The sequence below is a fragment of the Ursus maritimus genome, unplaced genomic scaffold (assembly GCF_017311325.1).
Source record: "Ursus maritimus isolate PB19 unplaced genomic scaffold, ASM1731132v1 scaffold_3, whole genome shotgun sequence".
NCBI classification, from domain to species: Eukaryota; Metazoa; Chordata; class Mammalia; order Carnivora; family Ursidae; genus Ursus; species Ursus maritimus.
Window position 1 is genome coordinate 61,948,230 of NW_024425563.1, and position 17,039 is coordinate 61,965,268.

Consider the following 17,039-nt stretch of genomic DNA (forward strand, 5'->3'; position numbering starts at 1 on the left):
AATTTCAAACATTCAATTAATCCTTGAATCCATAAAGATGCATTTCCACCATTTTCTCAATGAGAAAACTAAGGATCACAGGGTTTCTGTGACTTGACCAAGAATCCTCAGGTCTTCTGAATATAATCCCAGTACTCTTTTCTTTCACTACAGTGTGGCTGATATTGGAAATGTACCTCTTACTTAAAATGTTATCTAACAATGAGTGAATATCAGTTTTATATGCTCATGTTACTTATTACCTAACATTTTAGCCACACTTTGCTTTTATAGGATATTTCTTTTGATCTCCCTCATCATTACAATGAAGATGTAGAATGAAAATTTAATTTGGGAGGTATTTTTCTTAAATCAAAAGTAACATTACAAAACAATTCAAGATAAAAACAGTAATTTAAAGGAAATTTCTAAGTTTCCTACAAACTTAGAGAAGTTTTATAGTACATTAGTTAGGAATAAGGAATGGAGTCAGACTGGCCACAAACCCCAACTCTATGACTTGACTACCTATGTGAGTCTGGGCAAATAACTTCACCTCCTTAGGATTCAATTTTCTCCTCGGGAGCAATAATTATAGCTCACATTATGAAACTGAAGTGAAAATTGTATGAGTTAATATATGTAACATGACCAAATTGTACCTGGCACATAGGAGGTAGTGTTATGGATGATTATGAAGACAATAAGAGTAAGACGTGTAGAGAAGGGCCTAAACACTTCATAAGAATTTCAAAATGAGACACAAATAGAAATTCTCTAAAATCACAAATGACATTATCAATAAGGTCTATGATATTATGTAGTTTTGTAGTCAACTTACCTTATTATATTCCACATGGAGCTTTTCCTGTTCATTCTCTAATTTATCCTTTATATTCTTTTGCTCAGCCATATTTTCCTGAATTTGAATCATGCGCATATTTCTCTCTATTTAAATTAAATATCCAATTTTACTTTAGTAGGAAATAAAAGCTGATACACAAAACACACAAAAGGAAGAAGCTAACCATTAAGATGATCACGTGGATAATCTTACATTGTTTACAACACTTTTAACCCTATTCACAAATACAGGAACTCAGCATTTTACAACAACCCACAACTTATTAGGAAAATAAACATGCTTTACACTTAATATATATTGCATGGCTAATAAATTTCTAAAAATTGACAGTATAACAAATATTTTCAATAGCAAATTGTTCGCATTGACAATGTGCATACATTAGTGTCTATACTGACCAAAGTAATAGTTCACAAAATCAGCAGTGAGAGCAGGCTGCTTATGCTTTCTCCTTCCATCCACACTAGAACTAGTATCTGAATTGTCCACTGGAAAGATATCTGTACTGATCCCCATTAGCTCTGCTTTCCGCATCAGCTTACGAATGGCTGAAGCACTGCTAGTAAGTGGTCTGGGCAATTTTTCCCTGGGAACCCAGGCCTGGGGTCTGGTAGATCGAGCTAGTTCTGCTTTGGCACGATACTGCTGAAGCCGGGCATTGATTCTTGCCTATAAAAGAAATGCATACAAATTTTAAAAGATATTAAAATGTAACATATTCCTTACAATCTCTACTTGCATGCTTAGAGAAAGTAAAGATAACCACAATTTCCTGTATCAAGGCAAATTACATCTATCCACAGTTATTAAGATATATTGTATTATTCTTGGGTTACAATAAAGTAGGTCTACCCCTAGTAACTATTCTATGTCTCAATCTATGATCAGAATTATCAGAAACTAATTTGATTAAACTGAAGCTTCTCTTCTCAGTAACTGCAAGTCTCTATAAATTCTTCTTAATTTACATAGAAATACATTTTAAAAGACGGGCAAACTGATCAGATCCTTTACATAAGTAAACAATGAAACAGACTGAAAAAAGATATGGTCAACATATTGCATTGATAGAATAATTTCCTCTAAGCTATGATTTTCAATGTATTTGGAAATATGCTTCATAAAAGGCTGCTCTATTGACTAGATGAGGAATATTCATCAGCTACAAACTACACTCACCATTTGCCTTAATGACAATCCACTTCCTAGGTAACTAACCACATTTCATAAATAAACTTCACATGTCATTGGCACACACACATGAGATCTGAAATCCATAACCCTGAAAGCTTTCAAAAGACATGACTTTAGGCATGAATCCCATACCTGTGCTTCCGGTGACAGCTGCTTCTCCCTCTCTTGCAAAGACATTTTACAATAGGATTGTAGAGCCAAGTAGTTTTTTCTCTTCCATTTTCTGTCTAACCTATCTGCATGCTGCTTACAATAAGCAAAAAATGGATCTGCTATATCCTATACCAAAAAACAGAAGGGGGGAGTGAACATTTTTACTACAAAGGGTCATAAACAACCTAACACAAGAGATAATATTTCCTTTTTGCAGAATCTCCGACAGTGTTGATATTTCTGAAGTAACAAAAGTAATTTTTACCGATAATGATAAAAATTGCTACTTTTGAAACTTAATCTTGTATACCAACTTCAAATTAACAACCACTTTTTTCTTTAAAGGGCCTTGTAGATTTAAAAATACTGAAATCAAATCTTATGTATTGTATTTAGTTAAACTTGTATACCTAAAAAAATAATCACTGTTTAAAACAAATAGGATATTAATAATCTTAGATAGAGGCCATCATTAAATATTAAAGTTATGCAAACACAGATTAATAAGACAATGTATCCAGAAAAATACAGGACTAGCCAACACAGATAAATGGAACATTTTTAATTGGCTAGCAATGAATGCATGGATATGTTCTATCCAGGACAAAAACGGATTAGGAAAGCCAGGCCCTGCCAATTGAACACGTTAGGTATCACCTTTAACTCTTTATATAACTCTAAAACCTCAAATGGAAAACACAGCTCTCTCACAGCCACCTATCATGATACTAACCTAATGGGTTACTCTTTTTATTCATAAAGAGGAGGGAGGAAGGGAGGAAGGGAGGAAAGAAGGAAGGAAGAAAGGAAGGAAGGAAGGAAGGAAGGAAGGAAGGAAGGAAGGAAGGAAGGACGGACCTTACTCTATCAAAAACAAAAATAATTTTTAAATATTTAGCCAAAACATGTAAACTGCATTGTAACTGCCAACAAAATAACAGGAAGTTTACTCTTTAGATCTGTCCTAAGGAGGAGAAATAAAGATAAGCTCTCCATATAGTTTTACGTAAGTTATGTTAAAAGAGTGTCTTAGACTAAGATGGGGTTTTACAACCCAAAGAGAAATGAGGACACTAAAAAAGAAGCAAATGAAAAAGAACAGAAAGGGACATAATAATAATAACAGTAACAACAACAACAATAAATTTAAGGTATCCTTAAAGTTAAAAAAGTACATGAGTCAATTCTGTAGTGTGATATCCACAGATGTCACCATATAGTACTGTGGATAAGATCACAGAATTGGGAAATACAAAAGCCTGAATACAAATCTTGGGTCAGCTCCAAAATTTACTGGTTTTACAGCTTCAAACAAGTTGCTATACATCTCTGGGTCTCTTTAACTCATTGTAAAACTGATTTAATAATAACTACTTCATATAGCTATAAAGTAAAGTAACAAAAATGTAGGCAGGAGATTGTATTAACACACACATATATGGGGGCGCCTGGGTGGCACAGCGGTTGAGCGTCTGCCTTCGGCTCAGGGCGTGATCCCGGCGTTCCGGGATCGAGCCCCACATCAGGCTCCTCCGCTATGAGCCTGCTTCTTCCTCTCCCACTCCCCCTGCTTGTGTTCCCTCTCTCGCTGGCTGTCTCTCTCTGTCAAATAAATAAATAAAATCTTTAAAAAAAAAAAAAAAAAAACACACACATATATGCACACAGCTGCTTTCTCATGACATGTTCTAAATCTTGGTGATAGAAGATGATAAATGAAAATAAAGATTATATTGAACCTCAGCCAAAATGGCCAGATCTAAAGAAATATTTTATTGTTTTAAAGTAGGCAAGGTTGAAATTGAGTTATCAGAGATAGGATTCATGCTTGCATAAGTGAATTAAGCATTAGGATCAAGACAGTGAATTAGGAAAAAGACCAGTCATCTCTGGTCTAAAAGATATCTGAAAAGGAACAAGTAAACTGGGTAATTTTTTACATTAATTAACTTGGGATTACAGGACAATAAACCTAATTCTAAGGCTAGAATGATCAAGGGATTAATGTTGCTCAGAGAATGAACAGATATACCAAACAAATATTAACTATGACAGAAACCACTGTCTTCCAGTATCTTCCCTTTAGTAGAAAACCCTCTGAGTTTTTACTGCGTAAATGGTCACACTGCTAGAAACTGTCTGCTCCAGCCTCTTTGCCTTTAGACACGGTCATGTGGTAAGTTCTGGACAATGAGATGGGTCAAAATTCCAGACTATGCCCTTGAAAGGAAGCTGCCTACTCTTAATTTTCTCCTTCCTCCTTCCAATGGGTGGAATCCAGTAAAAGTAGAGATAAACCATCTCAGACAATGTAAGAAAGTGCAACAGACTAAGGGAAGACGAAACAAGTAAAAGCGCCCAATCCCTAGAACCAAACTCCCCTGAATATCAAATCAGTCTAGAATCTTATATTAGAGCTAATTCAACTTCTTCCTTCTTATACCACAGTTATTTGGTTTTGTTAAACCAGTTCAAACAGTGTCCTAATTAATGTATTGATTGACTTGGAATATCCTTTCAAACTGCTTAGAGAAATGGAACGTTCGAGACCCATTCCCAGTGGAAAACGGAAAGGTAAAAACATTTATCTGAATGTCGACTGTGTGACTTTTTACATACTATCTCATTTAGTCTGTATCACTACCACTTGAGATGAGTTATTTTAATATCAATTTTACGGATAGAAAAATGAAAATGAGAGATGTTAAGTTGCTGACCCAAGATCTGTGGCTAAAAACTAAGATCTCTCTTTTTCAACCACTACCTGACCAATTAGATTCACTTAAGGAGGTCTCTAAATAGAGACGAATAAAGCACAACTCTGGGAGATTCTGATTCAGTAAGTCTAAGGCAAAGGTTTTTAATGAGAATGCTTTGAGAAACAGTACCAATTAACATAAATGAGTAAAGGAGGCTTGAAAGATGCTGTAAAAGTATAAGACAAAAGTAAATGATGTTGGGGGAAAGGGAAAATAATGAGGATATGAGAACTGTAGGGCCTGTGGCAAACTGGAATAGCCCATCTATAAAGACATTCATACTCAAGGTTTTATTTTTATAACACTTGTCCTATCAAACAAAATGTATCCACAGGTCAAATTTAGCCTGCGAGCCTCTGTATTGCATGATTTGGTCTAAAATCTTTAAAAAAAAAAAAAAAAAAAACTTTTTTTTTTTTTTAATAAAGCTCCATAAATGTAAAGACAGTGTATTTTTTAAGAAAGTGAAGATGCTTTATTGGTATCTTGATTATAAAACTGAAGTATGTATTGAAACCAGAAAAGTGCAAATACTACAGTAAGAAGCATATCTGTCTTCCAATTTTAACACCATCAATGTTCTTATCCTACCACACCTCAACCACCGAATTGCCATGACTATACCAAGATTCTGCATTCTCTCCATAATTTAATGCCTAAAATATCATTCTCTGAGCATCACTTTTTATCTGTCCTGGTCACTCCATCTGAGACTCAAGTTTTTAATACCATTCGGATCTTCAATGTACTGACTTTCTACCTCCTGACTTCTACCACCCATGCACATCAAATGACTGCCCTCTTTACCTGACTATTTCATTCAGTTAATTACTCTTTTGCATAGAACAATGACTCTTTTGCTTGTTCTCATCTAGTTTCACTTAACAAAACCTGAAGCACAGGTAACTCCAACTGCCCTCCCTACTCTACACTTGTATCTGAGCAGCTGAACACATTCTCAAATTAATTTATTCTCTATTTGCATAGATAACTATTGAATAACTTCATCTCACCCTCAAATCTTTAACAGCTCCTCCCTATTCCTGACTTGCAGATGCTGACCTTATTTGTTTCTTTTTTAAGGGGAGAGGGTTAGGAAGGGAGGGAAAAAAGCAACAAAACAACAACTTCCATATCCTCCAATCACCAATGTATTTGCATTCATATCCATATCCTCTGCCTAATCTGTTACTACGGATAAACTGACCATTGCTCCTGTTTAAGATTAACTTTCTTTCCTCCAGCAATTCAACCTCTCCAGCATTTTTTCTCTCTACTGGATTACTCCCTTCAGCATATTTCAGCATACAGTATACAAAACATATCGTAATCATTTTTTTAAAAAAGTTTTAAAGATCTTCTTTGGGCTCCCATATGCTGTTGACTTCTAAACTCCTCTTTAAATGGAAATTCTAAAGGCCTTTCCATATTAGCTATCTTTAATTCTATTCTACTCCCAAGTTCTCATGACTACTACCAATCACTCCAATAGCTCCTATCAAGGGAAAAAAAACTTTCATTTTGCCAAATCCAGTGATCATTTCTCAACCTTAATCTTACTCAGGGCTCACTCCCTCTTTGAAACACCCCTGGAATACTATTCTCCTTAGTTCTCCTTTACCTCACTATTATTCCTTGGTCTCCCCGGTAGATTCCTCCTTATTTTGTCAACCTTGAATGCCGAAGTAGCTCTATGGCTGTCATCAGACCTCTTCTCATCTCCATCTACTCTTATACTCTAGGTAATTTCATCTAGCCATCTCTTTATAAATACTATCTACACTCTGAGAGCTACCAAATTTATATCTTTAGCCTTGACGGATTCCCGAAACTTCAGACTCCTAGCCAGCTATCTACTTGATGTCTCCACTAAGATGTCTGATAAGCATCTTGAACCCAGCATGTCCAAAACTATCCTTAAATTTCCCTTTCTCCTGCAACAAATCCACTCTTCCTACAGTCTTCTCCATCTCCGTACACTGCAACTCCATTCTCCTCGGAACTCAGGTCAAATAGAAGCCATCTTTGATCTCTCACTTTCTTTAATACTCTACAAACAAACACCAGCAAATACCTACAAAACCCTTTCATTTCTCACTACCTCCACCCTAAAATCTGTTGCAATAGGATTCCTAACCAGTCTCTCTACTTTCACCCTTGTCTCCCTCTGGTCTCAACACAATAATTGGTGGTCTTTTTAGACATTAGTTGGTTCACATGTACTCTATGCAAAACTCTTAGGGCTTACCATCTCACAGTAAAAATCCAAAGTCCTGGGCACCTGGGTGGCTCAGTCAGTTAAACATCTGCCTTTGGCTCATGGGATCGAGTCCCAAGTCGGGTTCACTGCTCAGGGGGAAATCTGCTTCTCCCTCTCCCTATGCCCCTATGCCCTGCTAGTGTTCTCTCTCTCTAATAAATAAATAAAATCTAAAAAAACAAAAACAAAACAAAAAAACTGCTACTATTAAAAAAAAAAAATCCCAAGTCCTTCCCATATTCTTCCAAGTCCTACATGATATTTAGGACTGCCTTCCTCCCCTCTTACCAACCCTAGTCCCTAACTCTGTACCAGCCATACCAGTCTCTTTGTCAGTCCTCAAACCAAGCATGTTCCTATCTCAGTCTTGGCGTATTCTGTTCCCTATGCCTGTAATGCTCTCCTCTCAAATAAATATATGTTCCCTACTACCTTCCTTACATATTTTCATAAAATGTCACCTAGCATTACCATACCTCCCTTACTCTCTAAATACTTTACCTTGCTTTGTATTTTTTCACAATACTTATCACAATGTTGGTTTGTGCGTGTGTTGTGTGCGTGCGCACTTACTTTTTCACTTTCTGTCTTCTCCCCATCTGCCACTCAAATGTAAGTCACCTTAAAGAATATACGTTTTGTCTGTTTTCTTCACTGCCATCTCTATAAGGTCTATAAAAAGGCCTAACACCGTAGGTTAATATATCTGTTGAATAAATATACTGAATAAATGAGAATAAAATGTATTAATTTGCAATCCTTAAATAGTTAAAGGTAAAATACAGATAAGGTACAAAAAAAAAAAAATACAAGTAAGTCCAGCTGAAGTTTCTGATTCTTCCAGGAAAATTTCTTCCTGTATTTGTATTACTTCTTGTCCATACTAGACACTTGTGACATCTTTTAATGTCATCCTGTATGGTTATTTAACATTTCACTGTATTTACTGTTTATCCCCACATAGGAGAATACTATGCCTTAAAGCTGTTTTTATGCTCCCTGACAGACTTCTCCACCCCAATACCTAGCTTAGTGCCTTGCACATATGCATAGGCCCTCAATCATGACTGACTGAGTGCTATGAAGTTACTTTTGAATATAAATTTCACTGCTAAGTAAAATATAGGTCACCTTTTAACTGGGTTTTAGAACATGAATTCAATAAGGACTGTATATTCATATTCCACGAATGCTAGCTGAGTTTTATTTTTGTCAACTGTTTTGACATAAAATAATGGACAAATCTACTGGAGTGAAAATATGAAAAAAAATTTCATTTCTAATAGGAAGAGAACCCTTGTTCTCCTCTTTTGAATTCTAAAATGAAGTGCTTAGGATCATTCCAACAATATCGAGTGCTTAGTATCATTTCAACAATATTGAGACAAACAAGCTTAACAACAACAACAACAACAAAGAAAAACATAAAGATGCTGATGGGATAGAAGTATAAAATAGACTGGATTATTAAGGCACTAAAAACACCCCCAGAACTACATATGTTTATACCTCCTGTCATATAGGATAGTTAATACATTACTATTAGGCCACTGCAGGTAAATGTTCTATTACTTGCTGCTGAAAGCCTAGGTAAGATGCAACATCAAGATGAACAGCCAAAACGTATCTTAAAGGCCCCATGCATATTGGTATTAGACTCAAAATGTGGCTCTGAGATTTCCAGAAAATTAAAGGAGTTAATACAATCAGTAACATAATTCATTATATCGATAACATAAAAACCAAACCAGTTAATAAGCTAACACAAAGCTGGAAGCATAATGTACCCTGATTTTAAACTGTATTACAAAGCTACAGTAATTAGAACTAGTACCAGACTGACATAAAAACGGACACGTAGATCAATGGAACAAAATAAAGAGCCCAGAAATAAACCCATGCACGTGTGGTCAATTAATTTGTAACAAAGGAGCCAAGAACATACAATGGGAAAGGATAGTCTCTTCAATAAATGATGTGAAAACTGGATAGCCAGATGCAAATGAATGAAACCTGACCACTGTCTTACACAACGGATTAAAGACTTGAACATAAGACCTGAAACCATAAAACTAGAAAACATAGGCAGAAAACTGGCAAGGTTTTGGTGATGATTTTTTTTTTAATCTGACATGAAAAGCAAAAGCAACAAAAGCAAAATAAACAATGGGACTACATCATACTAAAAAGACTGCACAACAAAGGAAACTACGAACAAAATGAAAAGGAATCTATTGAATGGGAGAAGATATTTGCAAATCATATATCTGATAAGGGGCTAATATCCAAAATGCATAAAGAGCACATATAAACCAATAGCAAAACAAAACAAAACAAGATTCAAACAATCTGATTTAAAAATGGGCAGAATATATGAATATTTTTCCAAAGAAGACATACAGATGGCCAACCAGTATATGAAAAACACAGAGTATCATTAATCATCAGGAAAATGCAAATCAAAACCACATGACATATCACCTCACATCTGCTGGAATGGCTACTAGCAAAAAGATAAGACATAACAAGTGCTGGTGAGGATGTGGAGAAAAGGGAAACTTTGTGCACTGGAAGGAATGTAAATTGGTGCAACCACTATAGAAAACAGCATGGAGGTTCCTCAAAAAATTAAAAGTAGAACTGCCATATAACGCAGCAATTCCACTTCTGGGTATTTATGCAAAGCAAATGAAAACACTAACTCAAAAAGATATATGCAACCTCATGTTCACTGAAGCATTATTTACAACAGACAAGATATGGGAACTTAAGTGTCCGCCAATGGATGAATGGATAAAGAAACTGTGATATATATTATACAATGGAATACTATTCAGCCATAAAAAATGAAATTTGCCATTTGCGACAACATAGTTAGACTCAAAGGCATCATGATAAGTCAAACAGAGAAAGACAAATACAGTATGATACCTCTTATATGTAGAATCTTAAAACGAACAAACAAAAAAACCAAAACACAGACACACACACACAGAAAACAACAAACTCATAGAGAAAACAGACCAGTAGAAAAATGGGTGAAGGGGGTCAAAAGATAAAAACAAACAAAATCACAACAAAAAAACCCAAACAAGTTCATAAGCAAACTCACAGCTATACCTAGTATTAAGAACTAAGAGGAAGGACACTACATACTGAAAAATTGGCTCATCAATATTCCCATTGAAAAGAAAAAAATCAGTAAGGCAAAATGTAACAATAAAAAAATGCTACAACATCAAAATGTAAAAAGCTCATAACAGCAAATGAATAATCCTAAGAATCAAAATAATTTTGTCCAAGTATGTAAATGTCTAATAATAGAGCTCATATAGACTATTTAAAGGAATTGATACTCTGAATATACTCCAAATAAATCATACTTCTTATAGTTAAACTTCAAATAAAGGTTAAATAAGGTTACCTTAGAAAAGTACCAAAATGAAAGTGATCTATTTGCTATACATGCTTTAATATATAATAGTTCCCTGAGCTGGGATGGCAGAAATATCATTTCATATAAACCAAAGAGATAAAGAGACACATATATGAATAAACAGTTATTCCAATACCACAAAAAAATATGCCAAAGGGATACCCTCAGGCAATGCCTTTATATAAATAGGAAATCAAAACAAATAAATGGGAAAGGAAATATGCAAAATACTACAACACAAAATGATGATTTGAAAACTAATTTTACCCTAGAATTATTTTTTCAAATAAAATCTTACCAAAAAAAAAAAAAAGCCAGTAAGGCTAAAGAGCTGACCAAACAAAAGCTGACTGATAGAAGAAACCACTCCCTCAACTTGTGTTCTAACGACTGAAGATACAGTGAAAAATAAGAGAAAACTAAAAAACCCTCTCCTCATAAATCCATGTTCTAATAAAGGTGAGAAACAATAAACAATATAAATAAGAATCAGTATATTAAAAAGAACGGAAAAAAAATTAGCAGGAAAGGGAATTAGAAAGCGTCACAGAGAGTGTTACAACGTTAGGGTGACCAGGAAAGTACAGAGTGAGAAGCAGGCATGGAGCGAAGATCCAAAAAAAGGTGAGGGAATGAGCCATGAGGACATACGTGAGGGAAGGGCAGCCCATGCAACAAGTACAGAGACCCAGAGTAGGAGCTTACCCAACACGTTCATTACAGAAGCAGGAAAAAGGCCAGGGAGATTGAATAAGGGGAAGTGATGAGGTCAGAAAGGTAATGTGAACTCAGATCACAACACCGAGCTTTAAAATCATTGTAAAAACAAACAAACAAACAAAAAAAAACCAAAAAAAAAAAAAAAACTGGCCTCCAGTGTAAATCAGATAGAAAACCACTGAAGGGATTTTGAGCAGATGAGTGACCAGCTCTGACTTAGATCTTAATGGGACAGTTAGTTGTTACTGAAAAGGTCCTCCTTCTCTAGAAAGGACTGGTAGACTATGACTTGAGAGCCAAATCTGGGCCCATCTTGTTTTGTTTTATTTGAACACAGCCATAGTTATTCATTTACATGTTCTCTTAAGACAGTTTTCACAATCAATGGCAAAGTTAAATAGTTGTGAAACAAACCATAGGCCCAAAAAGCCTGAAATATTTGCTATCCAGCTCTTCAGAGAAAAAAATAAAATGCCACTCTCTGTCCTAAAAAGGCAAAGAAAAGCAGGGAAAAGAATTAGCATGTTATTAATCCAGGTGACTAACGATTACTGGGACTAGGATAGCAGCAATGAATTTGTTAAGAAGTGGACATATTCTAGACATATTCTCAAGATACAGCCTTATTTTATACACACACACACACACATGAATACACTAAATAATTTTTAAAATAAAAATATAAGTTATCACATGCCTAAAAGCCACATAAAGGTATTACTGAACATCTCATATAAAATGTCTAGTTTTAAGCAATGTAACTTCTTGATGAATTCATGAAAAATTACTTGATCTACCAAGAGCCTATTCCTACCAATCCTGTTTTTCCCAGCAATATTAAGGCATCAGTTCAATAGCTAAAGATCTAATTTGAGCCCTTGACATTTAATCCATGAATGATTTTAGTCCATTAAGTCAAAGGTTATGGGAAAAAAAGAATCAATAAAAATCTATAATCTTATATTGTTTCAAAGAGAGTTTTCTACATGGTAACAGAGGCAACAAATAATACTTTATCACAGAAGAAACTACCATACGATTTTACATGAAATATAAGTAACCTTAAGGCTCACTAAATAGTGTGAAACATAATCACATAAATTTCAGTCAGCATAATTAAACCTGTGCTATTGCTCAGTTTTAATAATAAACATGTCTTATCATAACATGGTTTGAATATTCTAAAGAATCTGGAATTTTCACAAAGTGGATCAGAAAGATAAGAAACTTCAAATGGATCCTCACCAATAAAATAAAGTACTATGTCAGAAGTCTATAAAAAATCATTAGTGGGATGCCTGGGTGGCTCAGTCGGCTGAAAGTCTGCTTTCAGCTCAGGTCATGATCCCAGGGTCCGGGGATCAAGCCTTGCATCGGGCTCCTTGCTCAGCCAGGAGCCCGCTTCTTCCTCTCCCTCTGCCTACTCTGCCTGCCGCTCCCCCTGCTTGTATGTTCTTTCTCTGACAAATAAATAAATAAAATCTTTAAAAAAAAATCATTAGAATATGGTAAGGTATATGATGTCACTGGATGAAACTAAGGTACTTATTCTTTCTCAACCTTTCTTTTACTGCCTAAGTACAACAGCCATTATGAAGAAATCCCACTTGGGGCGCTTGGGTGGCTCAGTCCTTAAGCATCTGCCTTTGGCTCAGGGAGTGATCCCAGGGTCCTGGGATAGAGCCCAGCATCGGGCTCCTTGCTGGGAGCCTGCTTCTTCCTCTCCCACTCCCCCTGCTTGTGTTCCCTCTCTCACTGGCTGTCTCTCTCTCCGTCAAATAAATAAATAAAATCTTAAAAAAAAAAAAAAAAAAAAGAAAGAAAGAAGACATTCCATTTAACAAACAAGTCTTTAAAAAAGGGGGGGAGAAAAAGCTTTCTAGAATGTCATATAATAATAAAACAGAAGATATGCCCACAAACAATAGATATGTTTTAATTTAAAATTTGTTTTTTAATTAAATATACTATTACATTACAAAAATCTTACTCTATAGAAGTACGACCATAAGAAGTAGCCAAGAACATCTTTTAACAGAATAATTACTGCCAAGAGCAAACCTCATTGATACAGATTCATAAAAAGTCTTGGGTTTTAAAACACTGGTCAGAAATTTTTACAATTTTCCAATTCTATAATTGTTTATAAACAAGACACTAGAAACATATACAAATATGTTTTAAATCATCCCCCCCCCCAAAAAGCACACCTAATAAGGCAGCAGTATATAGCTCCTTCACACATTTTCTTTTTATTTTTTTAAAGACTTATTTTATTTTAGAGCGCGCCTATGGGCACCTGCATAAGCACGCAGGGGAGGGAGCAGAGGGAGAGAGAGAGAGAGAGAGAGAGAGAAACTTTAGCAGGCTCTGCACTGAGTGGAGCCATGGCCTTTTGATCTCATGATCCTGAGATCACAGCATGAGCTGAAACCAAGTCAGACCCTTAACTGACTGTGCCACCCAGGGACCCCAACTTCACACATTTTCGTTAGCTACTGTCTACCCCCGCAAAAAAATGGTGAATGGTGCTATGCGAAGGAACCCAAACTACCATAGTATGAAAGGTAAAGCTCTCAATAAGTTCTAAAAGAAATGGCTACAGAGAAGTCCTCCTGATTGCAAAGCTCAAAGTTTACCACAGTACAGTAATAACCTAACAGATTCTGTGATCCAAGTATTCACCTGGAATTACCTGGTCTTCTAAATCTTACTCGCATTGCCCCTCTGCACTTCTGCTCACCATCCTGAGCTGTAGTCATAATTAATCCACACAACCCTATTATATAAGTAATTATACCTCTATGCCTAAGAGCTGTGCAAATATTCAACGCTTACCCAGTACCCTTCATCAAGTAATCAAAGTACAATTCATAAGAATCAGAGACTGGTACAAAATCATGTACCAACATATAACAGCTATAGAATTCATTTATTCAAAAAATATATCGCTCTGAATCTACTCAACAAATTTTCATCAGATTATCTTTTTCACTTAATTCCTTCTATGAATTAAATGGGATAAGATAAAGACCCAATATAATAAACATATTTTTATATAATACTAAAAATTTAGCCAGTAAAAGAAGAAATACAACAAGAGACTTAGCTATACCACAGATCCACCATGAATAGACAGTAAGAATTACCAAGCAAACACTCAAATACCTGTCTATATAAAGAACTTAAAAGAATCAACAAAACTTTAATCTCAGGACTCCTTAAAAGTCTTAAAAATTATTGGAACCTGAAAGACCTTATGTGAGTTATATTTATAGACAGTCCCTATATTAGAAAATAAATAAAATTTTAATATATTTATTCATCTTAAAATAATAATCCCATTACAAATTAAGATATATAACATTTTTATTAAAAATACTGTAATTTACATACACAAATTCAGTGAGAAGAGTGGCACTGTTACATTTCTGCAAATCTCTTTAACGTTTAGATAGCCCACATAAAAGAAGATAGCTGGATTCTCAAAACTATTTCCACATTTAATATGTTACATTGTTATGTGTTATATAATCTCTGAAAATATCCCCTATTGCTCATGAGAAAATTAATAGTAAAAAATGTATATACCATTTTCATATTGTTACAAAGAGAGTTTTAACCTCATAGACTCCTTGAAAGAATATTAAGGAGTCCCCAAAACATACTTTGAAAACAAATGATTGCTTAATCTAAAGCCAATAAACCTGGAAGGAAAACCATAAAATTAAAAACAATTGTAAAGAGAGAGAAATGCAGATACTGAAGATGGGGTAGTGATTTTATTTGTAAAAACAGAGTGAGGATATCCAAGATGCTGACATTTTAATGCTTTAAAACAACCTGGATTATGTTTCATTTTATCCGTCAGATCTCACTATAAAAATTTTAACATGTTTTCAAAATGTCTAACTAGCTTTAATACAGAAAAAAAACTCATGCATTGTTTACTTTTGAAATTTTAAACCAGTGATCTAGACGAAGACTTTTAAAATAAGCTTTTTAATTTTTTTTATGATGCACACCTGTTGTGGGACATTAATAGTCATGAGACATTATGAACATATTCACCAATGATGAGTTTAAATAAACCTACCTCTTCTGCTGCTGCTTCTGAAAGCAGACCTTCCTTCTGGGCACAAGTCACATGGAAATAGGCTCTGCACATCCCTGCATCACAGCTAATGCAAACTCCAGTTCTAGCAAAACGAGGGTCTTCACAGAAGCTACACTCCTACAATGGAGTAATAGGAAAACTCTCAGAATGAAAGTATCTCTAAAACAAGACTCCATTCTCATACAAAGCATTCATAAAACACAAATAATCAATAGCATTTTAATAGAAACAATAATTATAGGCAAGAAAAGTTTATATGAAAAAATTCTGTCTATAGTTCTAATAAACCAAAATTCCACTGATATAATAATGATGACAGTAATAATAAGAATAATTTGAAAGTTTACTATGTGCTAAGCACTATTCTAAGCACTTTATATATATTAATATATGTAACCATACTGTGGAATCTTCCACTCTAATATGTGGAAGAAATATTATCTCCATTTTACACAGGAGAAAATTGAGGTGAAGACAGGTTAAGAAATCTGTTCAAAATAACACAAAAAATAACTGCCAACTCAGTATTCAAGCCAGGGTAATTTTACTTTAAAGTCCATGCTCTTAACCATTAAACTATACTGATTTGAACAATATAACACTGCTTAGAAAATTAAAGAAAATAAATAAGAAGCCAGAGAAAATTCACCAAAAAAATCTAGGCACTGCAGCCAAAAATATCGTATATTTAAAAAATACATTAAAGAGAATTAAGTACTATTAAATTAAATACTATTAAAGAGAAATACTTTAAAAAGAATTAAAAGTAATCTTAAGTAAACAATTTGCTGTGATAGATATTACAGCCAACTACATCCTTTCTGAACAGAAAGGAAAAAACTGTAAAACTGAAAGTTTAAACTACTGAAATTATTCCCAATCCCCCCAAATTTATTTTTTATCCTTTTCACTGTCTAAACCACAGAGAAAAAAAACAAATCTAGTCATAAAATACAAACTACTCAAGTGATAGTAATCTTCATAAAAGAAAAACCTGCTAAATTGTGAAAGACTGACAATTAAAGAACTGTTTATAGTAAACATATTCCAAGTAAATTAAATATAAGGGAATCATAAAGAAAAAAATAGTTTCAACAAACATGAAAAATGTCATTTTAAGACTGTAATAGTTAGGGATTATCTACTAGGTAGATAGCACCAAACTGACACATCAGCAATGAATGAAAACAGCAAGAACTGGGCACAGATGTGAAAACACACCCAAATCCTGACACTCTACTGCTTGGTTAAATGTCTTTTTCCAAAAACAATAGAAGACGTATGGGATAAAATACTAGCAAATAGTAATCTAAACATGAAACCAAAAAAGAGAGAAAGAATGAGACAGGAGAGAGGAAGGTAGAGAAAGAAATGAAGAAATTAAATTATTTCAAGAATGTCAATAGCACACACAGAACCAAACTGTTCAGGATAGTTCCCAAACTAATTCAATGTAATATGATAAAGTTGAGCAAGAGATTTCACAGTAAATACACAGAGAAATTTCATGACCATAAAGTCTTGTAGACTATAGAACAATCTAACAAAGAAAAGGG

At 34.5% G+C, this 17,039-nt stretch overlaps 1 protein-coding gene across 11 annotated transcripts in view; it reads right to left on the minus strand.

Annotated features, from left to right (window-relative positions):
• Positions 1-17,039, minus strand: part of PHF14 (PHD finger protein 14) — a 228,355-nt gene that overhangs the window by 163,555 nt on the left and 47,761 nt on the right. For all 11 annotated transcript variants that reach the window (XM_008686328.2, XM_008686327.2, XM_008686324.2 and 8 more), the window contains 4 exons: positions 15,463-15,600; positions 2,171-2,317; positions 1,243-1,513; positions 821-927 (listed from right to left, as the gene is read on the minus strand). In XM_008686328.2, the coding sequence (XP_008684550.1) occupies positions 821-927; positions 1,243-1,513; positions 2,171-2,317; positions 15,463-15,600 (663 nt within the window). The remainder of the gene's footprint in view (positions 1-820; positions 928-1,242; positions 1,514-2,170; positions 2,318-15,462; positions 15,601-17,039) is intronic.